The sequence below is a fragment of the Thamnophis elegans genome, chromosome 7, assembly GCF_009769535.1.
Source record: "Thamnophis elegans isolate rThaEle1 chromosome 7, rThaEle1.pri, whole genome shotgun sequence".
Lineage (NCBI taxonomy): Eukaryota > Metazoa > Chordata > Lepidosauria > Squamata > Colubridae > Thamnophis > Thamnophis elegans.
In genome coordinates this window covers 33,676,705-33,702,191 of record NC_045547.1, presented here as the reverse complement: position 1 = coordinate 33,702,191, position 25,487 = coordinate 33,676,705, and the positions used below count along the sequence as shown (strand labels likewise).

Here is a 25,487-nt window from a genome sequence, read left to right as displayed (position 1 = left end):
ATTAAATGAAATGTTGTAAGTCGAGAACTACCTGCACATGCATCTGAAGTGGACTGTGGCCTACGAAAGCTTATTCAATAATCGTACAATAAATCTATAGGTTTATGGAGAACACAAGAATGTGGGATACCATGCTGAGGGAGGAGTGTACGTCGCTACGAAATGGTCACCTGATCTCAATGCTCCGAGATCGCCGCCAATACTTTTTTCGCTGGGTGGTTCAATCGGACCTAAACCATCCCGTAGAGATGGTGAACAGGAAGATTACATTCTGCTGATCACAGGGACATCGCAAAGTCCCTGATTGATGCAGGAGAAGATCTTTCAGCTGGCGTTAAAAGCTCAGCCCCCAGGCTGATGAAGTAGGGACGACTCCAAACGGAAGATAAAGTGTTTATAGCTGGTGAGGAATTTTTATCCATTTTAAAAGAGCCTGCCTATAAAAAACTTGAAGCTAATTTAAATCTAAGAATAAAAGAAATAAGTGGTGGAATTAAGTTTTGGATGGTTTTGGTCAGTGTGTTATCTTAATTTTTAAATGTTATTTTCATGGATGGAATTTATGCAAACCGTTTGAAATGAGTGGATCAAGTTTTCTTCTAAAAATTTTACTATTACTTTCACAACCTATGGACTAAACTTATTCATCACTACATGTGTCTTTTACTCTTCTCTATTTCATGTAAGAATTTGACCTTTTTTAAAACTTGGAATATTAAAAGATACAAAAAGAACAAAGAGAATTGCAACAATTGTAACAACAAAGGGAGAGATAACTGCTACTTGAAGACTGGAAACTTGAGCACTGAAAACAAAATATTTTTACTTTCACTACTGATTATTCTGGCCTGAAACTTTAAAATCTCACAATTTGTTTATAGAAAGTGATAAGAAGTAAAGCACCATTTATTTATACAAATGTTCCTTTGAAGTATATCCTTAACCAGAGACCTCATGGTGAACCTGGGTGTAACCTTGTAAAAATCTTCCAACTCAGAGCAGCAGCGTTTTAACAGCTGGAAACTGGCTTATTTCCAACAACAGAGAGAAACTCACCTTGCAAGAGATAATGTTTGCAATACAGAAATTATCAAATACATTTGAGAAAATGTTTGAAAAATTAGAGCACCTAATAGAAAAATATGATGAAAAGGATGGAGATGCTTATCAAATGGGAAAAATAGAGGGTAGAGTCCCAAGCAGTAAAGAGTAAAATTACTACAAATAAATCAAATCTGCTGACATCTATGGTGAATGGTTTCTGTCTGGAAATGGAAAAAAATGGAATATGGAAAGGGGAACTAGATGGATAGGAACCCTACCCTAGATGGCAAGACCCAGAAGAAGAAAAAATAAAAGAACTTATGGATTTAAAGGGAGAAATTTTATTAGTAACATCATCGATAACACTGGCAATTAAAGACAAGCTGATTAAGGAAAAAGTAGAAGGGCGTTGAAATTGCATGAGAAAATCAATAAACAAGGAGTTGCAAAGAAGAGTGCATACAAACCTGATTAAAGAGATGATTAGAGGACTGATGCCACGAATGGCAGAAGACATGAGACTGTTTTGATACTGGAAAGATACAGGCTAATAGATGAAAGTGTTTAATCTAAAACTAGTTGGACTTAGTGAAATTTAGTGACAATAGATAGAGTTAAATAAACAATTGAAAATGATAATAATGTATACATATGTATTGGTATAACAAGTAGTAATTGGATATGAATATTGAATGGTACCTATGAAAGGAAGATGAGAAATGGTTTGGTTACATATAAGGATTAATAAAAAGAACTAAATTGTGATAATGGATATAGTCAAATAAAGGAGAGATAATGATAACAATATATATATAGGTATGGGTACAACATGGGGAAATTGGATGTAAATTGTAAACAGTGATTTGGAAAGGAAGATTAGAAATCTTTGTTACTAAATTTTATTGATGTTTAGCTAGAATAGGCCATAAGGAATAGTGTTATTGGGATACTAGAAATAGCAAATGAGATGCCAGTATGTGGTTATGTCTTGAGTTTTGGTATGTTTTATGATGAAGGATGTTTAAACAATTATAGTCAAACGAGATTGGGGGTAGGATGACGGTAATATGTACAAATATATTTGATTAAAAATACTAGAATTAATATGAATCATGGATGACTGTGAAAGAAATGCGCGAAATTTTTTTGTAACCAACTGATACACTTTCTACAGTATGTAAAGATGATTTTTGGTGTTGTGCCTGTTTTGAAAAATAAAAATAAAAAATCTTTTAATAAAAAAGAATGTGGGATACCATGCCAACATTCCTCCCAGTTTCTGCTTATATTTTCTCTTTCGATAGCTTTAGTAAATAGACCCACAAATAAAGTTATTTAGGAAGTATTTACCAGAAGAATTTTTTTTTTACTTCCGACATAAACAAATGAAAGGCTCGTGTTGCGTTGCGATCCAAATGAAGAGAACTACGTCACAAAAAGAGACCATGCTGAGCCACCAATCACCTCCTATGCGAATCTAAAGGAATAAGGAACTCGTCAGCCCAATCAGCCAAGGCAGAGAGGCCGACGCTCCTGCCTGATTCAGTTTCCAGATTAGCCAATCAGAAGGAAACTAATAGTAAGTATAGGCGGGAGACAAGCGCACGCGCACGGATGTCCGTTACTTCCAGGCAGCGCGCGTACGCCGCTGGAGGCAAGCGTGGAGAGGTCGGGTGCGCGGGGTAGTCGCGGTCGTGAGGTAACGCCGGGCGCGAGGCGGTTATCTGTTCCTTTTCGACAAGAACGGAAGGTGCAAGCGCCATTGTAACTACCCAGAGCTCAGCGAGGGGGAAAAAAAAGAATCCTGCTTCCGCCTTAGGTGGCCTCTGAGAGAAACGACCGCAGCGTCAGGTTCGATTATCTTCTAGGCCGCTGTGGGCGGGGTTTATACGGATTTGGCCGGCCCACTCGGGCCCCGCGCATTTTCAGGATGTCGGCACAGGCTCAGATGCGCGCGATGCTGGACCAACTCATGGGCACCTCCCGCGACGGTAAGAATCTGCTGCTTACTAGCCAAGCTAGGGAAACCTCCCGGAGGCATGTTGACGGAAAAGCAGAAAGGCCCCGAGTGATGATTGGCAGGGCTTGTGTCTCGATTTTCTTTTCCTCTCTCCATTAGGGGCGGGCCTCAGACAAGGGTGAGAGACTAAGAGGCCGGGTTATATCGGCACTGATATAAAGGGAAGGTTTGGGTGTACGATTCGTTTCAGGAAACGGGAGAAAGAGTTGTGTATTCGGTAACGGAAGGATGAATATCTTTGTTTCTAGGGCATTAGGAGTGTGACAGGGGTAAGCTCATACTATTCTTGCAAAAGGATCTGGTCTTCATTAGCACCGAAATGTGAAATTGTGCCCATTCTATTTTTTGTCAGCAGACTTACCTGATTAGAAGAAAGGAAAAAGGGTGCTCAGCTTGTTGCTACTGCTGCACTCATATTTTGGTACTGGAAATCTGACCCAAACCAGCATTTCAAGTTAATTCGTATCCCTGATATTAAAATATTTCAGGTGGCTTATTTTAAGCAGTGTGATTAGAATATGTGTGTGTCTGTAACACATTTCTTGACAAATGAATTATTTTTTTTACAAGAATTTGTTTTTTGAAGAGTTTACTTTGACAGAACAGGTATATTTGTGGCGAGCCATTTATTTCTGAATAGCATTTAAAGCAGTTTCTGCAATAAATACTTCAGTCCCTTTTGTGAACACATTATGAAGCAATGTAGTGGAAAAAAGGGAAAATGTTGCATAAAATGTATGTAAACAAAAGAAGCTTAAAATTTCTTCTGTCATAGACTAATCTTAAGAAATTTCTCCCATATTGATTCTGCTTACACAGATTAATGAGTTTTTCCCTTAGGGAAAAAATCACACACGATCACACAGATAAAATGATCATAACTTTTGATGTAAGTAAAATACAGTGATCTCCAGCATTGTGTTTTGCTTGGAAGTGTTTTTTTAGTCATTCATAGAAGGGTGAAATTGGCAAGATAGGAATCTGATTCATTCCCCAAAAAGTTATTTTGTAAACAAGAGACAGATGACAAAGACCTTTTAAAGCTGTGAAATCAATAGCCATCATGCCATTGACTGAAAGAAGTGGGAAGATGAAATCTAGGATTCACACCTTGGGACTTTACAAAGATAGGATGGTAGTAGATGGAGAATTTCTAGTGTGCATGGCTTCCTATTTTTATCCTTTGGAAATGTAATAATTAATTTATCAGTTAGTAAACCGTCTCTTCCTTTTTATTCTAACTAGTTTAAAGCATCTCCTGTATTCCAACACTAATATTAAGCAACTGCTACAAATTTTCTTGTACTCCTACTAACTGGATCAGGGTGTCAATGCCACACACACAATGAACCATGTAGCCTAACATATGTGATAGAAATTGGCCAAGCAGATGGTTCGAGGTTTATAACTGCTGCCCTTCCAACACTGAACAGTCACTTTGCTGTCTGATAGGTTTCATGGGAATCTGGACAACTTTACTACTACTTATATTTAATGTGAGCTGCATATCTCTTAAGATATTTTCTACTGCTACCTTCTTGTATACAATCTATGAGAGTGATGACCAAAGGAGATGCAAAATCAGGACCCTCTCTTCTAATACAGAACAATCCAGGCTTCCGAGATTGTAGAACATAAAACCAGTGCAGCTGGACATCATCAAAAATCTATCTGCCCAATAAAACTGCTGATACTGTGAGTTCTACACTTATATTGTGGAAAATCTGATCATACATGAGTGTTCCATTAAGACCGCAACTTTCAAAGTATCAACCCTGTGTTATATTTAAGGTGAAGGGGTATGTTTTGGGAACATATGACTCTAAACATGTTTTGGTAATTTTATTCCAATCTATAAGGGCTCAGAGGAACTCAGTGATGTATCATCATGAAATGACTCCTTTTGCACTTTTTTCTTAAAATAGGCCATTTCATTCCATGTATCTGCCTCCCCTTTGCTCCCAATACAGTCTGCTTATTCAGTAGTAGTTGATTCACATGATACTCTCTGTTTTTGAAAGACTGTATTTCATGTTTGAATATATAGCTTTGCTTGCCCTGTTTTCATCATCCGCAGTTGGAAAAACAGGATACATGCCACTTCAGAATAGTATCTTCATTGGTATATGAACTCCCAGCAATTATTTGGCATTTTACCTATAATGAATTGTTATTTTGTGCATGGTAATTTAAGCCCATATGTGGTTATTTGCTACACTTGCTACTAATGTATCCCATCTCTTCCTCCTCCCAAAGGGCGTCCTTTTTCTCTAGGAAATGTAAACTGTTTAGAGCCTCCTGAAGAATCAGTTGGGTTGTCCAAGGCTTCTACAAATGCCGTCCTAACTGTCATTGCCAAGAAGGTCTTCCAATCAGCTAGAAATCAAATCAGGCTTTCTATCAATTTTTTTTCTACATATGATAATCGTCTGACAATTTAAAGCTGGATGCTAGACTTTACTAAATCTTTTCTAGTATTTTTACTTTTCCATTCAGTAGACCTTTGTTTACAGCTTACATGCACTGAACACACTTCTCTCCATCTTATAGATGAGTAGAAGGAAGACTTCCAGATAGAAAATACTTTGCACTTCACCAAAGGATATTGTGAAATATTTGTTGGAAGAAATATCAATATAAGAAAAGTTTTTTTCCCTTTCTTTCTCCTTTGATAATTCCATTTGTAGTGTTTCATAAATCAAACCTCCTGACCACACATTCTAGCTCTGGCGTCTGTTAGCAGTTCTGTTTCTGAGATGGAAATGGCTTGCCTGAAAAACATTACAGTTGCTAGCACTCTTGGAAAAACATCTGAAAAAAGGGGCTAAAGAGATTTTAAGGAGATAATTTTGATAACTCAAAATGAAGAACAACTGGAAATACATTACTTCTTAATATCTCCAGTCAGGAGGAAGGATAAATTTAAAGTATTAAAGCAGGGAAACTTTGGTAGCTATAGCTATTGAAATAGCAGAAATGAAGAGGACACAACAACTTCACATCTCTGTAAGACTATTTCTGCCATCTCCACGTCCATGAGAAAAATGAAAATAAGGAGAGGTTTGTTTATTTATTTAGCGTATGGCAAATACATGGACTTATAGTGGTTCAAATGTTAATGTCCAGTCCACCCAGCCATTCAAGGTCAGGGTGGTCTTTGTTGAAAAAATCCAACTGTCAGGGTTCCATAGACATTGGGTCGATGTAAGCGCTTGATGGACATTCGGACACAATGTGATGGATATTTTGTCAAGTACAACAGTCACACTGAGGGATACAGACAAGACCCCACTTAAACAACAAGTCATGGCAGACTCCATGTTGGGTACGGATCCTGTTCAGAGTTGACTAATGCTGGTGAGGAAGGTCAAAACCTGACACCTTTTCTATTGGGTCATCTACGTAACTGCTTGTATCTGGGCGTTCAGTAGCCCATTTGGCTTTCCACTCTGTGTTGATATCGAAGTTGTTATACAGCTGTTGAGCAAGTGCCACAGAGGGCTTCTTGGATTTAAGTCTGCCAATTGATAGATGAGGACAATCAGCGTGCACAGGAAGTAGATTTTTCAAAATTTTGTTGTACTCCTTCACTCAAGGCGGGGTGCCAGCAAGTAGTAGTAGTTTTATGCAACCGCTTATGATCCTCATTGTATCGTTTAGTTTAGTATAGATCTTGTTAGCGTGGCAGTCATTAAGCCAAATGGGTGCAGTATTCAGCTGTGGAGTAGACTAACCCTAGTGCTGATATTCTGAGAGTAGAGGCTGAGGCTCCCCATCTGGATCCTCTTTGTTTCTGGAGTAAATTGTTCCTGGTATGGATTTTAGCAGACATGTTCTCTAGGTGTTTCTTATAGGAAAGTCCGATCCAAAGTTACTCTGGGATATTTGGGGTGAGGATCATAAGGGAGTAAGTTGTTATTTAGGTAGGCCTTCGGGGTGGCATTGGCGAGTTTGTTGTTGAGACTGAAATAGGTGAACACCATTTTGCTGACACTGGGTATGAATCTCCAGTCAGCAAAGAATTTTCCCAGGGACTTCAGTCCTCAGAGAGGAGGCAGTCCAAAACTTCAAAAATTTTATCATGCGCTGCTAGGGCCAGGTCATTTGCATATCCAAATTTACGCCCCTTTGGAGCTGGCTTATCTGACATAAATATTGAACAGTGTGGATGCCAGTACAGAACCTTATGGAAGGCCATTGTTGAGTCTTCTTAGCTTGCTAACATTGTTTCCCATAATTATCTGAAAGGATCTGTCACTGAGGGACAGGATACAAAGTTTGAAGATGGCAAGACAGAAATTTCTGATTTGCACATCAGAAAAAGCAGTTTTAAAAATCAATGTCAGAAATCTTCAGGGCACTGAAATGAGTAAGCTATATGACTATTGAATCAAAAGTCAGGAGGAAGTGAGATAGTATTCAAACCTTGAAATTAGCTTTAAAAGTGCAGGATGTCAAGGTAAATGAAAAATATCTTCTATATATGGTTTTCTAATTCTGTACAAGAATTCTACTTATCTAACCTATCATATTTTTCGGAGTATAAGATGCACTGGAGTATAAAACGCACCAAGATTTTAAAGAGGCAAATTAAAAAAAAGTTTTTGCACTCTGCAGACCTCCCAAAAACAGCCCATTTTTGTCAAACAAAGGGCATGCATAGCCTTTAGGAAGTTTGTAAAGCACTCCGGGGGGGGGGAGGGATTGAGCAAAAAACAACCCGTTTTTCACTCATTTCTGCCCTCTCCAGCCCCCAAGAGCACCCTGAAAGCCTCCTAGAGGCTATGCACGGCCATTTTGGTGAAGGTGGCTGGGTTTCAGGAGGCAAAAAATGCTGTATTCAGTGTATAAGAGGCACCCAGATTTTCAGCTCTTTTTTGAGGGAAAAGGGTGTGTCTTATACTCTGAAAAATACAGTAATTGAGTATGCTTGAATACATATCGTTCCACTGTTCCGCTCTCGCTCACTCATCTCCCAATGCATGGCTCAACTCTAATTATGGAGCCAGGGTACTTTTGCTGCCGCCGCCAGGCTGAGTTGGCAGCAACAGCGGAGGTGCCTTGGCTCTGTAATGAGAGCTGGGCCATGCATCATGAGGCTGGGAGGGGGGTGAGCAAGCGCGGAACAGCTGCTTGCACAAACGCCCCCCCCCTCTCTAGCCATGCAGAGCGCCATTCACTGGCATTTGGAAGATACCAAGCCGCGGGAGCCGGGCGGTGGCAAACAGGCCCTCACGCGGCTTGGCGATATCCCTAGATAAGTGAATGGCGCTGTGCCCAGCTGCAAAGAGGGTTTGCCGGGTGGCTGCTCATGAGCGTGGTCGCTTCATGGCTATTGTGTTGCGCTGCTGCTACAGTGCAACACAGCCATTTGCCCATGAGGCTGTGCCCGGCTCTTTGGGAGCCCGCTTGCAAGAGAGCAGCCACCCGGCAACCCCAAAACAATAAATCCTCCCCCCATAATAAAGCCTATGCCATATTTTGTAGGTAAAAAGAAAATAAGATCCTGTCGTATTTTCGGGGAAACACGGTAGAATGAAGAGAAAGTCATCATGTGAGAATTAGTTCAAGTGTCACAGTTTTTTATGATTAAGACCAATAATTCTCAACTTTTTCTTCACCCACGGGCTCCCTTTAAATACCTCTGGTGGCCACAGCCCATGGCCATGGACTGCCAAAACAGCTCAAGATTTAAATCATAACATTTCTTCACAGACCCCCTGTGATAATATCGGACCCTCTCCAGTGGGCCATGGACCACAGATTGAAAACTACACTACTGATATAGACCAACACAAACAACATAACACAATTCTTTAAAATGAAATAGTAGGCTCTGGGAGTCCTTTATTATTGAATCAGCATTTGTCTGGTTTCAAAGTTCATGTCAAATGAACGTTTTTGGTTTTAAAAAAATGTTTTCTTACTATACAGTACAGTACCAAATACACAAGTTAATGGATGACTATTGAATGTTTGTGTACTGTTTAAGAGCCTTTATGCACTTACTCATTTTATCATATTTATGTTTATGACACTACACTGTGCACAACTATTAGGCAAGTTTTGGAGGATTAATTTTATTACTGAACAACTGCAATACTCTGTCAATCCAAAATGTTAGCAAACCTCAAACCTAAATATTTAAGAAAGTAAAAGTGAGATTTTGGATTTCTTAGAAGAATATGTATGCACAATTATTGGGCAAATATTAGTGTGCAGAATTATTATGAAACTAAATGAAAAATGAAAATTTGCTTATCTTGCTAATTTATTTGCATCTGTTAGTGAGAATAACAAATAACTCAAAATGTATAAATAAATATTTCTGACATTTCAAAAAAGAAAAATCAGTGACTAATATACCCACCCTTCTTTTCAATAACAGTCATAAGTCTTCTGTTCATGGAGTCTGTGAATTCTCCATAATGAGGGGGGAGGGTATCCAGAATGGGGTTGACCTTGTCCTCTCATGATTGGATGATAAGCTCTTTGGGCAACGCTCCCTGGCCAACCGATATTCCCCATATTTGACTCATCCACTCACTGGAAAGCTTGCATCACTCTGGACCTCCAGTAATTTACAAAGGATTAAGGAAAATAAACTTGGACCCGGCGAATCCTGCCTCCCTACATTGCGCACAGCCTCCTCCTGCAAGAACTGGACTGCCACAAGCCCCCTGGGGCGGCATGCTGCCCTGGCCACTGGGTGAGACGGAGTCACTCAGTGAGGACCTTTGCCGGGCAAGCAGGAGGACAGGGCACATGCTTCCTAGAGGCAAGCCCTTGCCGCAGAGGCTTCTCAGGAGCAGGAGCACTCCTCCGCTCCCCTCAGGGGTTGAGCCACGAACCGCAGGTTGTTAAAACGCCCTGGAAAGCCTGCGCTGGCAGCTATCAGCAGTGAACAAGGTGAGAGCCGGAGAGGCTCAGAAAGAGCTGCGGGAGGCAGGGGGAGGCGAGAGAGACAGCCTCTAGCGGCAGCAGCGGCCACATGGCAGCCTGCAAAGGCACAAGCCATTTCCATGTGCTCCAGCAAAGAGGAGCTTTTTGAATTTGGAGCCGGGGGCCATCTTGAAACCACGTGGTCCAAGATGGCAGCCCCCACCAGCTCAGAGGAGGCCGGCAGAAGCCCAGCTCTCAGCCCTCCAGCAACACCACCACCGGAGGCTCTGATGAGTCCTTAAAAAAGTGAGAAACCATCGCAGAGGCATTAGCCAAGGGCGGGGGAGGCAGCAAAGGGCCAAAAGGAGGCTTATCAAGGAGGTTAAAGAGGCAGGCAGTGGATCAATCCCCCCCCCAAGCCTACCTCCTAGATGAATCACAGAGGCAGCTGCCACAAGGCTTGCAGGAAGAACCCCCCCAACCTGAGAACTCCTCCCCCCAGGGGAGGATCCCCTTCGGCTTGTCCTCCGGTGTTACAGCAACCTTGCCTAACGATGTATGCAAGCCCGTTTCTGTCCCTTTTCTGATTGCCAAGCAACAGGAGAATTCCAGAGGCTTCCCCCTTAAGAACTCTCTCCTTTAAGTAGGAGAAAGGGGGGGGGGAGAAGGCTCTCAGAAGGAGGCCGGCCAGCAGCTCTTAGTAGCACAAGCTGTGTTTTTTGTGGCTAATTCTTGAGGGCAGGGCTATGGTATTTGCCCCGCAGAGCCATTTGGGAAGAAGGGGGAGGAGAGGCCCCACGTGGCCCAAGACGGCAGCCCCCTGCAGCCTGGAAAAACACAAGCAGAGGAGGGAGGAGTAATCAGCCCGGCTGCTAAAGGCTGCAGCTCTCAATGGAGGGACAGAAGAGCCTCCAATCAGGTTAGAGATTACCCCTGAAGGCCTTCCAAGGGTGGGGGTGACTAGGCAAAGAGCAAAATACAATGCAATACAATACTATGCAATACAATAGCAGAGTGGGAAGGGACCTAGCAGGTCTTCTAGCCCAACCCCCTGCCTAGGCAGGAAATCCTATACCATTTCAGACAAATGGCTATCCAACATCTTCTTAAAAACTTCCACTGTTGGGGCATTCACAACGTCTGGAGGCAGGTTGTTCCACTGATTAATTGTTCTAACGGTCAGGAAATTTCTCCTCAGTTCTAAGTTGCTTCTCTCCTTGATTAGTTTCCACTCATTGCTTCTTGTTCTGCACTCAAGTGCCTCGGAGGATAGTTGGGCTGCCTCTTCTCTGTGGCAACCCCAGAGATATTGGAACACTGCTATCACGTCTCTCCTAGTCCTTCCTTTCAGTAAACTAGACCTACCCAGTTCCTGCAACCGTTCTTCATAGGCTTTAGCCTCCAGTCCCCTGATACCCTCTGTTGCTCTTCTCTGCACTCTCCCTAGAGTCTCCACATCCTTTCTACATCATGGTGACCAAATTGAATGCAGAATTCCAAGTGTGGCCTTACCAAGACCTTATAAAGTGGGATTAACACTTCACGGGAGCTTGATTCTATTCCTTTGTTTATGCAGCCAAAAACTGGGTTGGTCTTTCTGGCAGCTGTTGCACAGGGTTGTCCACTAGGACTCCAAGATCCCCTTCACAGTTACTACTGTGGAGCAAGGTATTCTGAACCTGTGCACTTCATTTTCGTTGCCTAAAGGTAGAACCTTACTTCATTGAATCTTATTTTCTTAGACAGTGCCCAATGTTCAAGTGTATCAAGATCCTTCTGTATCTTTAGCCTGTATTCTGGAGTGTTGGCTATTCCTGCCAGCTTGGGGTCATCTGCAAATCTGATGAGTCCCCCCACTGATCAGCATTTAACAGAGAGCTAACAGTCATTCTGGCTCCTTCTTATGACTGCTTGAGATAACAGCAGTACTTAAAGAAACAATACTACTATCATGGCATATATATTGCTAACCCAACTGTTAGTTTACACACCTAACACCCTCATTCAAATCACTGATGAAGATGTTGAAGAGTACTGGGCCCAACACAGAGCCTTGGGGTACTCCACTGCATTCTTCCCTCCATGAAGAGGCAGTTCCATCGAGGAGTACAGGTATGTCCGGTTGGTCAACCAGTTACAAAGCCATCTGGTGTGACAATGTCTAACCCACATTCTTCTACTTTATCTAGTAGTAGGTTATGGTCTACCTTATCAGGACTTGCTGAAGTCCAAGTTAACTATATCGATGGCATTCCTATGGTCCACTAGTGTGTCACTGTGTCTAAGAAGGCAATATGGCTAGTCTGGCATGATCTGTTTTTGACAAACCCATGTTGGCTTTGGGCTCTTGATCTGTTTTTCTCCCTTTCTGAAGAGGGGGACCCACATCAGCAATCCTATAGCAGTTCTCCGGTACTCCAGGATCTCTGGTAGATATAGTTCAGTTGTTTGGAGATCTCGTCTGCCAGTTCCTTCAGACCCCTGGGGTGTAACCCATCCAGTCCTGGGAATTGGACTTTGGCTAAGGTAGACAGGGGCTCATTTACCATTTCTTCCCTATCTCATCTTGGGTTCCTAATCTGATTTTTGGGATGCTGTTCTTGATAGGTTGGACTGTTTTATCCCTTTGGGTAAAAAGACAGATGTCAAACATGAGTTAAATAGTTCTCCCTTACCACTGCTGCTTGTCACCTTCTGGCCACTTTCTCCCAGCAAGGGACCAATCGTTTCCTTAATCTTTCTTGTTTTTAACATGTGGGAAGATGCCCCCTTTTGTATTTTATTTCATTATTGTTGTTGTTGTTATTATTATTATTTTACCTTTGCGGCAGGCCTTTCTTTATTGTGAGCCTTATCTTCCCTCACTTCATCTTTACAAGCACTCTAGTGGCTGACCATTGAACTCCTTCTGTGTTTACATTCAGAATATCTCTGTGCTAATCCTAGCCATAGAATCATAGCACCCTTATGGCCGGGGGGAAAAGAGTCAGACAGGCCGGTCCCCATGCCAGAACCCACCACAAACTCAGAATGGGATGTCCGACTATGAGAGATCGCAGAAGCACCTCAGATAGCCTATGATCTTAGACAGCATTCGCTGAGGGCAGAACATATAGCAGGGGTAGAGAACATCAGAGCCGACTGGCTCAGCTGGACCGAGGTGGACAATTTGGAGCGGAAGCTGCAGCCAGCAATCTTCGAGGAGCTGGTGGAGTGCTTCAGACGCCCGGAAGTCGACCTATTCGCCACGCCCCTCAACGCTCAGCTCCCGAGGTTCTTCTCCAGGTACCAGACACGGGGGGCAGAAGGGGTGGACGCTCTGCGAAGCCCCTGGCCCAGGGGTCGTCGGTATGCCTTTCCGCCCTTACCCCTGATCCCCAGGGTCATATGGAAAATCCTTCAGGAGGGGGTAGAAGGGGTTCTGTTGGCGCCTCACTGGCCCTGGAGGCCGTGGTTTGCAGATCTCCAGTCGCTTTCAGTGGAGAGGCCTTGGGGAATCCCCCAGGAGAGGATATCCCTCAACCGGGGGTTGCTGGAGCACCCAGGCCCTCAATGGTTCCAGCTGACCGCTTGGCTCTTGAGCAGAACATCCTGGGGAAAGACCTCTTCCCCCCCAGAGTGATGCAGACTATCCAGACTGCCCGCACACCCTCCACAGAGCGTATCTATGGCTCCATGTGGCGGGCCTTTGCCTCATGGTGTAACTCCCTGGGGTACAATCCTATCCAGTCCTCAGTGCCTCAGATTCTGGACTTCCTCCAGGCAGGCCGGGACAGAGGGTTAGCTCATAACACGATTAGGAGACAGGTTTCAGCCATCTCATCAATTCTCCTGCGTGGCAGGAGCCAGAGCTTGACTCACCATCCTATGGTCAGGCAATTCCTCAAGGGGACTTCCAACCCCAAACCGCACACGGTATTCAGGTACCCTTCCTGGGACTTACACAGGATAGGGGACGCTCTAACAGGCGCTCCATTTGAACCTTTACAAACAGTTTCCCTTAAGTTCCTGACTCTTACGGTGGCCTTTCTGGTGGCCATCACCTTCGACTCCGTCTCACCCAGTGGCCAGGGAGGATCTCTGCGTCTTCCACCAAGACAGGGTGGGGTTACGACTGGATCCGTCCTTCATCCCCAGGGTGGGCCCTTGCTTCCATCAAGCCCAAGAATTGATTTGCCCAACTTCTGTCCAGACCCTTCTCACCCGTTGGAGAAGTGGCACACTCTGGGCGTAAGGAGGGCTCTGAGGATTTACCGCAGGAGAACCAGGCCAAACAGGAAATCCGAAGCTTTGTTTGTCTCCTTCCAACCAGGTCCTGGATAACGAGGTGACTTCCACCACAATAGGCAGGTGGTTGCAAACCTGCATTGCCACTGCGTACCAATCACAGGGCTTACAGACACCAATCATATCACAGCTCACTCCACGCGGAGCGTAGCCACATCCACAGCCTGGGCCACGCAGACATCCCTGGCCGAAATCTGCAGGGCAGCCACGTGGGCTTTCCCCTCTCCCTTTGCTAGGAACTATGAACTGGACTCTTGCCTCGGCAGAAGCCTCTTTGGCCGCAGGGCGTTGCAGGCGGTTCACAGGGCGGGGCCCATGCCTCAACTGGCATGAGGGGGGGACATGGAGCCTCAGGGGTCTCCCTCCCTAGGGACGTGCAGGCTTTGGTACGTCCCATTCTGGATACTCCTCCCCTCTCACTATGGAGAAAGGGCGTGGGTACTTACCTGATAGTGGGGGGAGGAGTATCCAGTACCTCCCTGACTATGTTTGTACGACTAAGTGTTATGTTCATTGTTTTATGAAGTTATATAAATATTGATGTTGATGATAAAGCTAAGAACTGAATTAAGAGTCTGGAGTGAATGGTGCAACGAGTCGGATAGAGCTCTTCATCAAATATGGGGAATATCGGCTGGCCAGGGGGCGTTGCCCAAAGAGCTTATCTGACTCATCCAATCATGAGAGGACAAGGTCAATCCCATTCTGGATACTCCTCCCCCCACTATGAGAAGAGGCGTATCAGGTAAGTACCAACGCCCTTTTCATGATGTTTTTCTTTCTTTCTGATTTATAAAGTTTTATATTTTCGTAACAAATGTATACTATTACATAACCAACATCATATTATATTGTAAATGTTTACATCAATTTGTCTTACCATCAACTCCCCAAAACAATTATTGTCTCTTCTGCTTAAAGAGCCGAGGTGGCGCAGTGGTTAAATGCAGCACTGCAGGCTACTGCTAGATCAGCAGTTCAGCGGTTCAAATCTCACCGGCTCAGGGTTGACTCAGCCTTCCATCCTTCCGAGGTGGGTAAAATGAGGACCCAGATTGTTGGGGGCAATATGCTGACTCTCTGTAAACCGCTTAGAGAGGGCTGAAAGCCCTATGAAGCGGTATATAAGTCTACTGCTATTGCTATTGCTCTCCATACATCATATTTGTACCCTATCCATCACTTTCTTCTCCCTTTCTCCTCCTCCTCCCTACCTCCTTTCTTCCTTCTGTCGTCCTTCTCTTCTCTACTTCCCCTTCCTCTCTCCCTTTTCCACTCCTTATTTCTCTCCTCTTCCCCCCTCTCCTATCCTTCTCTTCTTCCCTTACCTCTCTCTTCTACTTCACACTCTTCCTCTCATCTACCTGGTGAATTTCAGCCTCTGAGCAAGCTCCATTTTATGTTGATGGTATTTATAATTCCTTTTTCGGAGTATAAGACGCCATTGGCTGTGGCCACCAGAGGTATTTAAAGGGAGCCTGTGAGTGAAGAAAAAGTTGAGAATCACTGGTCTAAATAAAAAAAAAACTCTTGACACTTGAACTAATTCTCACATGATGACTTTCTCTTCATCCTATGTATTCAAACATACTCAATTACCGTATTTTTCAGAGTATGAGACACACCCTTTTCCACTGAAAAAAGAGGCTGAAAATCTGGGTGCCTCTTATACACTGAATACAGCATTTTTGGCCTCCCGAAACCCCACCCCTTCACCAAAATGGCCGAGCATAGCTTGTAGGAGGCTTTCAGAGAGCTCCCAGGGCCAATACAGGGCCCTTCCGTTCAGCCTCTCATCGGCCCCAAGGACATTCTGCTACCTGGACGACATACTCCTGCTGTTGTCATCCGTTCCACAAGTGCATCGGGACCTCAATCTCACCATGCGCACCCTTGAACGGCATGGCTTTTCCATCAACCTCCAGAATTCAACATCTGGGCATGGTGATTGACTCCAATATTTGCGAGGTCTTTCTCACGCAGCAACAAGCAGACAGCATACCATCTCTTGCTCGACGCATCAGGGTGTCCAGGTCAGCTTCCATTCTGACTCTATCCCAGCTGCTGGGGAAGCTGATCTCGTGCATTGCAGTAGTTCCCTGGACTCAAATGCACGCACGGGAGTTCCAGTGGTTCTTTCTTCAGTTCAACGACGTAAGGCCAGCTATTCCAAAAGGATTGTGAACATCCCTCCGAGAGTCATCACATTGCTCAGGTGGTGGCAGTTGCCAGCTCTGCAAAGAGGTTCCCTCTTCAAGGATCCAGAGAGTCTTGTCGTAACAGATGCCAGCCTGTACAGCTGGAGCGCCCATTTTCAGACTCACGTGACACAGGGCAGAGCTTGCCCACAATATAAATTGGCTGGAGCTCAGGGCGGCCAGGCTGGTGCTTCGCCACTTCCGCCATCATGTCAAGGGCACACACATACTAATACTGACGGACAACATTGCCACCAAGGCATACATAAACCAACAGGGCGGCACTTGATCAAAGGCCCTGATGTTGGAGGCAGAGGCTCTCAGGCATTGGGCCGAACGCTACCTTGGGTCACTGAAGGCGGATCACATCTTCGGGGAGAACATCTGAAGACTGGCTGAGCAGAACTACGATCAGCAAATCGGAATGGTGACTTCATCCGTCTCTCTTTCACTGTCCGAGAGATTCAGCCTTCCGGCGGTAGATCTGTTTGTCAGTCTGTCGAACACGCAGCTTCCCCAGTTCTTTTCACGATTCCAGTGCCCCGGAACGGAAGGGGTGGACACCCTCCGATGCCACTGGCCTCCAGCTCCTTTATGCCTTCCCACCTCTCAACGTCATTCCCCAGTGATCAAGAAGATCCTCCGGTGCCAAAGTGCTACTGGTCGCACCCCACTGGCCGAGACGATCCTGGTTCGCCGACTTTGTCAACATGTCAGTGACCAAATGCTGATGCATTCCTCAGGAGCAGATCTCTCTCAGCCAGGGGGCCATTCAGCACCCAAACCCTCAGTGGCTCCAGTTGGCCGTCTGGCACTTGAGCGGGACCTCCTGAGGCAAGACAATTTCTTGGACAAGGTCATCCACACCATCCAGGCATCCAGACATCCCTCCATGGTGCGCATCTATGATGTGACCTGGACTGCCTTTTCATCCTGGTGTCTGCCACATCGAATTGTCACCATTGCAGCAATTATTCCACAAATTCTTGACTTTCTTCAAGATGGATTGGACAAAGCTTGGGCCACCATCTTGTCCAGAGATGACTCTACGCCACTCAGCAGACAGCCCAGGGTTCGCAACTTCCTGAAAGGAGCTACCAACTTACATCCCCCAACGGTCCACCAGTAACCAACTTGGTACCTAGTGGTAGTTCTGCAGACATTGACCTCGGCTGCATTCAAACCACTTCGTTCCATCACTTTGTGCCACTTATCATTTAAGACTGCCTTTCTAATTGCAATCGCTTCGGCTCACGAATCTTTGAACTGGCGGCACTATCTGTCAGGGAGGACCTCTGCATTGTGTATCCGGACAGGATCATTCTTCGTCTTGACCCTTCCTTCCTCCCAAAAGCTAACAGCTTATTTCACAGATCGCAGGAGGTGATTCTCCCTGACTTTTGCCCGCATCCCAGGAAGCGAGTTTAGCACAAACTGGACGTACAAAGGACAATACGCATATACATGAAGAGAACAGCCTCCTTCTGCAAGTACGAATCCTCCTTTGTTTCCTTTAAGCCCGCTTCGATGGGCAAGAAGGTTTCCTCCTCGACTATCGGACGTTGGCTGCGTGCCTGCATAAAGCTGGCCCACGAACATCAGGCCTGGCCAGTTCCTCCTCACATCACTGCCCATTCCACAAGAAGCGCCGTGACCTCAGCTGCATGGGCAATGCAGGCGCCCATCGAGGAAATATGCAGGGCAGCAACTTGGACCTCGCTATCTCCATTTATTCGTAACTACAAATTGGGCTCCTTTGCAGCTGCGGAGGCCTCTTTTGGGAGGAGAGTCCTGCAGCGGGTCCTGGCGGCTCCAGAACAACGAGATCTCTCTGCTTCCCACCCTGGGACTTTATAGCAGCGCCTAGGAGAATGACTGTTAGCTTACCTGAATGGTCGTTATCTGGTCGCTGCCGGAGTGTCCAACCCCACCCTGGGGTAATCTAGTGGAGCCGAGTCACCTCTTCTGACAACATAGTTCACCACCTTACGACATCTTCTGGACTCCACATCCTCGTTTTTCAAACTGACTTCCAAAGGGAGCAGGAAGCGTGGCTACACTAAACATTTAAATTCATTACTTGGGCAGCAAGCTGAAGTTAACCCATGCTTAGACACTCCCACAGCACCCAGAGAACGGCCATTCAGGTAAGCCAACAGTCATTTCCCACAGAAAAGAAAACACCAGGAGCCACAAAACCTGGCTAGGCCTTGGCCACACCCACCCAGGTTTTGTGGCTCCCAGTGTTTTCTGTTGGAAATTGGTCCAAATGGCTCTTTGAGTTTTTAAGGTTGCAGACCCCAGCACTAAGCATTCAAGTTTCAATACTTGCATAATAATTGTGCACACAGCGTATATAACTGTCTCATAGACAAATGTTTAAAGAGCTATAGACAGAGATACATTGAGACACGAAGCAGAATCTATAAATATCCATACATCGTTGAAGTAGAAATATAGCCATACAACTCCAAGTACAACTATTGATGATGTGGGTCAGAGTAAATGACGATTGTAGTTCAACTGTACCTGGAGAACGTTGTGTTTTCCCCATCTTTTTTTTAATAGAAGTGCTGCTCATCAAGCTATCAGCATTCTTATTAGCTCAATTATTATAATGGTGTGAATCAAGATTTGAACATATGCGGATAAGCTGGCATAAATACATTATTGCTTCTCTTCATGACATTGTACAAGTGACTACAAAGACTATGTAAATAGTTTGTGATTTTGCTAAAAACTGCAGAAATAAGAGAATCCCACCAAATCGGGCAGCATCTCTTTCAATTTGTGCTCCAGAATCACATTCCTCCTGTCCAGACAAAAATCACACTAAAATTTCTGTAAGTAAAAGTGTTTTATAAAAATGTATGTAGTTAAGTATCCACTACTTGTTAATCCAAAAAAGAATTATTTGCAATTGATTTATAGTTGAAAAAAACTAAGTGCAAGGAGAATGTGTTTAGGAATGGTTACATAATAAATGCAGATATAATTTCTATGCAGTATATTGTAGAACAAAATTGACAGAAAAATATATTGTTGAAACCATTGGAGTGATTTTCTTTTTTTAAAGTTTACTAAAACCAAATACTGCATATAGGGAGGATTTGCTGTAGAAAACATAATTTACAAAACTATCTAGATTTGTTTATCAGACTAATGCTGCCATTTATGAACAGACATGAGTGGCATTAGCAGAATCATATTTTCAGAACAGTCAGAAAACAATATTTCAAAAACAAAAAAAATATTTTAAAGAAATAAACATACCTGTAGACCTATATTTCCACATACGCAGTTCTAAAGATTAAAACAAATATTTATGATCAATGTTCCTATCTATAATGAGATTTGTTTAAATGAAGGTAATTGGTAGAATACACATTATTAAAAATAACACTAGAAAGGGAAGTTTAGATATTCCTTCATTGTGGTTTTTTAAAACTTGCTTTTATTTGTATTTATTTTTTAGCATAGTAATTTCCCAGATTTTCAAGTAATAATAAATTAAGTGAAATATGTATTTTATCTTTTATTTTTATCCTTGATTAAATAAAAAAAAGAAATTATTTTGTGTTAAAGGACTACTTTTTAAATGCAGTTTTGGTATTATGAATTACCAAGAGCACTGTTGAGTGATTATTTATTTAATAATATTTAGTTTTGCATAGTTTTGTAATAAAAATATTCAAAGTGGCTAAACAAGTTTTAATATCTGCATAAGTAAATGCCAAGAGCCAAGGTGGCGCAGTGGTTAAATGCAGCACTGCAGGCTACTGCTAGATCAGCAGGTCAGCGGTTCAAATCCCACCAGCTCAGGGTTGACTCAGCCTTCCATCCTTCCGAGGTGGGTAAAATGAGGACCCAGATTGTTGGGGGCAATATGCTGACTCTCTGTAAACCGCTTAGAGAGGCCTGAAAGGCCTATGAAGCGGTATATAAGTCTACTGCTATTGCTATAAGTAAATGCCAAGTGTAATCTTTCCACTACATGAATAGACTGATTCTACCTACTTGTTATACTGTGCACAGAGATGCATGCACAATTATGCTAACAGAAAAATGTTCTGGTTCATCAGATATAAAAAGTTATTACATGTGTAACTCGTTATTTATTTTTAAACAATTGATGCTTTTTTCTGTAATATTTTATGTCCTACTTTTTTGAAACATAACTTCTGCTGAATTAGGAATTTGAGGGATTTGTATAATTGGTTATGCAAGTATTCATTTAATAACAAGAATTAAAGGCTATTTGATTGATACACATGCGCACACATACACACACACACAGTCATTTTTGCTTTTTTACGTGATAGGGAAGCAGTAATCTGGACGACTATCAGGAAGTGAAAAATATAAGAGTTTCCTTTCTGAGCTCTTGAATTCTTTAGATTATTGCTGCTCCACAAACAGAAACCTCAATCTTTAATTATTGAAAGAGTTACGTGTTGACTTTCATGTCGTCTTTGTGGACATACTTCTTACACTATCTGTAATAAGGATACCAGATTAAAATATTATAATGTAATATACATGTAGATTGGTTCATGTTGATGCATTTTCACGTGTTAATTTTTTACAATTTCATTGTAACAAACATTTTTATGCTAAGATAAAATCAGGATCTGTATAGGCTAAGGAAGATTTCAGTAATAGTACAATAGGAATATCAGTAATGTTACTGCGGTACTGTATTTTTCGCACTAGAAGACGCACCACACCATAAGATGCACATTAGCTTTAGAGGAGGAAAACAGGGGGTGGGGGGAATCTTCCTCTGCCTCCCAGCATCCATCCGGTATTCATCTGGCCAGTGTCCTTGCAGCAAACAGCCTGGTCAGTTTCAGCACGTTATCACAGCCCAACAGGTGGCTCGTCAGGGCTCCGCTCCCTTGCACCCACCATGAGCCAACTGAGCTGAGCTGCTGCCGCTACCAGAAAACACTGGAGCCTTTGCTGCCAAGCAGCTGATCAGCGGTTGGCTCGACTCCCCCGGAATACTGCCGATCAGCTGTTCTAGGCGGTGGTAATCCCCACTGCCTAGAACAGCTGATCAGCGGTATTCTGAGAGGCTGATGCAACTGCCGATCAGCGAAGGCTCCAGTGTCTCCTGGCGGCGAGCGGCAGCAACAGGCTGCACCAACCCTCTCCCCCGCAATATTCATTCTATAAGACGCATAAGCATTTCCACCCACTTTTGTGAGGGAGTGTGTCTTATAGTGCAAAAAATACAGTAATTATACTGGTAGGAAGTGAGATGGGAAGGAAATAATAGTTTATATGAAACTAATTATCAAAATGAGATAGTTAAACATACTGTATTTTTTGGAGTATAAAACGCTTCCAAGTATAAGACGCACCTACGTTTGGGGGAGGAAAACAAGGGGAAAAAATCTGCCTCCCAGCCATTTGCCTTCTAACAGCAAACAGCCTTTTCAGTTTCAGTTTAGCCTGATTAGCACAAGGGGGAAAAAATCTGCCTCTACCTCCCGGCAGTTTGCCTCCATGCAGCAAACAGTATGTTTCAATTTCAGCACAGCCTGATTAGCACAAGCAGCTGATTGTTGGTTGGATCGGCTTCCCGACAATCAGTTGTTTTAGTTTGCAGAGACTGCCATACTTTATTTCCACCTCATTTTCGGCCTCCAGGCGCTCCATTTTCCACCTGTTTCTGGTGGCGGGGATCGGAATGGGCAGAAAATGGGGCACGTAAAAGCCGAAAACAGGGTGCGCAGAGGTGGCAATAGGCAATGGCAATCCCTGCAGCCTGAAACAGCTGAGGGTCAGGAGGCTGATCCAACTGACAATCAGCTGCTTGTGCTAATCAAGGAGGCACATTGCTGGGAGGCAGAGGCCAAAGGTTGGGGGCCAGTGGGGGGGGCAGGACTACATTTGGTGTATAAGACACACCCAAATTTTCACCCTCTCTTAAGGGAGAAAAAGTGCATCTTATACTCCCAAAAATATGGTATCTCTTTATATATTAAAAAAATTGAATGCTTACAATGGAATGTTAATAGAATGTCACCTGAAAAAATACGCACACTTTTATTCTATTGCTCTAGAAAAATATGTAGTTAAATTATGTATTGTGGACAGATTTAATATTTACTTATATGTATTGGTAATAAACATGAAATTTGATTAGTATTTCCAGATTCCTCTAAATTATCATTTGGTGGAAAACACATGTTTTAGGAAGCTAATTGTTATTATCATGAAATTATGTTGTAAATTAAAAAGTAATATAGGAATTGACTTCATAGGTTTTTGTTGTCTTTTAAATGAGATGCAAGTAGTATATAATTGCTTCCATATTTATAAAGTAGTGAAATATGGTTTGGGCCAGACATACTTTTTAAAGGAACTTATTGTTTCTAAAGAACACTAAACTTGTTCATATTTATTCATTGTGACAATTGCAAAAATACCCTGATGACATAGAATATACAACAGTAAAAAGAAATGCTAGTTCCTATTTCTCTTTCAGTTACCATTGTTATTCAATGTTGACGAACAATCTGTATTTCAAAATTTGTGTTTTAAAATGTTTACAAATTGATAATCCATGCAAGTATATTTTAATACTGATTTTGCATTTTGAGATAAGTTTTATCTGGAAACAAATGGATTTTTAAAATGAAAAGTGTTTTAAGCAAGGCTGGAAATATATTTGAAAATCTAGGTACTGGGATAACATTTTTAAGCAAATTCCTAGGTTGCTTAAAGCGGAAGATAAACAGAACATAGGGGCCTAGTAATCAAAATATTTTTCCAGCTATAATTTAGTTAACTTTTCCTTAAAAAATCTCCCTTAAATACAAAGCTGACTCGTTGCTATCAGGCACAAATACTTCAGATTTCCTATTACTCTTTACCTTCACAATGTATTTCTAGACACTGTAATTAAAATGCTGGCAGAGTTTATTATATACAAACTGAACAATATAGCCCCTTGTTTTATTTATAAAGGTTCAATGTATCTATGCCTGCCTACTTCATTCTGCAAGGGAGTGTCAGAAAGGCCCCGCATTCGCCGAGCCGTGAGTTATTGCTAACTTTTCAGATGTGTTAATGTGGAACCAACAATTTGTGTCTTTAAAAAGAGAGGAAAACTGGTGGGAAAATATCCCAGTTCCTCATTTTCTGCAGTAGTAGGTGTGGATTTTAAAGACAATTCTAAATTTTCATTAGTATAAAATTACTAAATCTAAAAACCCAGCTTCTGAAAACCTATTGTTGAACTACTCTGAAGCTTGAATTGCTTATTTGACTAACCTTGATAAACATTGATACCAGAAACAAATACTTGAGCAGAGTACAGCCCATCTGAAAAAGTTACATCATAGTTCTTTTTTAGGGCAAGTAGTTATACTGGAATTGCATAATAGGCTGGTTAGATTAAAAATTTGAAGTGTAGAATTGTTGCATAGGCTTAAATTCTTCCAAGTTTATGAGAATAGGGTAGTGGCTACATGTTTTTATTGTAAACCTTTTTCCTTTTTGAAATGAATAATGTTGGGATAAAGTTTCCAAACTCTTGGTTTTTTTTCCCAGCAGTGATATTCTGCTTCAGTAATTCACCAGTAGGTTTTCATTTTATATAATCCTAATTTAAAATCCATTTAAAAAAAAACCTGGAAATACAAGGATTGTATCTGGTTCTGCATCTTTAGACTGAAAATACAGTTTATGGAATTATATTTTTCAAATCTGAAACAGCGAATATGCTGCTGCCCATTGTCAGGGGAGAAACCTGTAATAAATCAATAGCCAGTGTTTTGCCTTATCATTTGGATAAAAATTTTCCAACCTTGTTTACAGATGTGATATCAAACTTGAAATTGAATTTCAATATGTGGTAAGCAGGTTGATGCTTTGGGGTTTATAAAAGTTTGTAAAAGTTCCAATTTATCTTTAAATGTTATATAATCAAATAGAGGAATTCAGCTCTCTTGAATAATGCTGTTTGCAGGCATTGTTTTCCCAGTGATATAGTACAGATTTGTTTTTGTTTTTAAACTTCAGTATGTGTTGCTCCTGCCGGAAGTAAATGGATCAGTGCTACAGATTATATTTTGAAGAATTGACAGCAGGAATTCAATAAACATCAGAAAATGTAGTATAAATGTTTTGAATGCTGTTGATGCTAATATAAACAATTTTACTAGGAATATTAATTTATGCCTGTCATAAATTTGTTTTAGAAGCTATGAATTTTCATCCAGTGTAGAGTTATAAACTTTCATCCATTACGGAAGTTGAAATGATATAGTCCTAATATTTTTCTTTTTGTGAAAAGTAGAATATTCTTTTAAACAAAAGTGAAGTTATATGAAAAGTATGAATGCTTTATACAATATTACATGATTTTCTAATCGGAAATGTATACTTCTATTTTGCAGGAGATACTACACGTCAGCGAATTAAATTCAGTGATGACAGAGTGTGCAAAAGTCATCTTCTCAACTGTTGCCCTCATGATGTCCTCTCAGGAACAGTGCGTATTCTATATTCATAAATATTATAGCCATAAATATTAAATTATAAGTTAAGATATATATTTATCCCTGCAGAAGTACTCAAACTAATTAATCTTATTTTTGATGGTGTATTTACATTGTAAAATTAAGGTATAGGGATTTGCAACAACTGGGTTAGGGCACAAATATGGGCATGTATATCGGACATATGAGCACAAAATAAGTCAAAAACAGATTTTTCTGAGATAATGTAATAGCTGTTGCCCAAACCCAGAAAAGGACTCTGCTTTTTAAGAGTTTATGACGTGACTCAAGAATCAACATAGGTCCTACATAACTTTTTTGCTTTGAATCCAGATTGTTTAATAAAATACAATATGTTGCATTATTTTTATGCTGAAATTGGAAATAAAAATCAATATGAAGCATTTAACAAAAACATAAAACCTGGATGAATCAACAAATGCCAGTTTTTACTCCTCCAAAATACTAGTATAGAAAATTATCTGAATGGTTCTCCAGAATTCAGTTGATGTAGTAAATACATGTACTTTTTCACCAAATTAG

At 42.1% G+C, this 25,487-nt stretch overlaps 1 protein-coding gene across 3 annotated transcripts in view; it reads left to right on the top strand.

Annotated features, from left to right (window-relative positions):
- Positions 1-2,642: 2,642 nt before the first annotated feature.
- The window catches only part of LOC116511065 (putative RNA-binding protein Luc7-like 2), a 43,058-nt gene continuing 20,213 nt past the window's right edge, over positions 2,643-25,487 (top strand). The window contains exons 1-4 of one of the 3 annotated variants that reach the window (XM_032220845.1): positions 2,643-3,035; positions 4,670-4,759; positions 23,410-23,480; positions 24,843-24,937. In XM_032220845.1, coding sequence (XP_032076736.1) covers positions 23,423-23,480; positions 24,843-24,937 — 153 coding nt within the window. In that variant the 5' untranslated portion in view covers positions 2,643-3,035; positions 4,670-4,759; positions 23,410-23,422. The remainder of the gene's footprint in view (positions 3,036-4,669; positions 4,760-23,409; positions 23,481-24,842; positions 24,938-25,487) is intronic. The other 2 variants (XM_032220844.1, XM_032220843.1) reach the window with 2 other exon arrangements.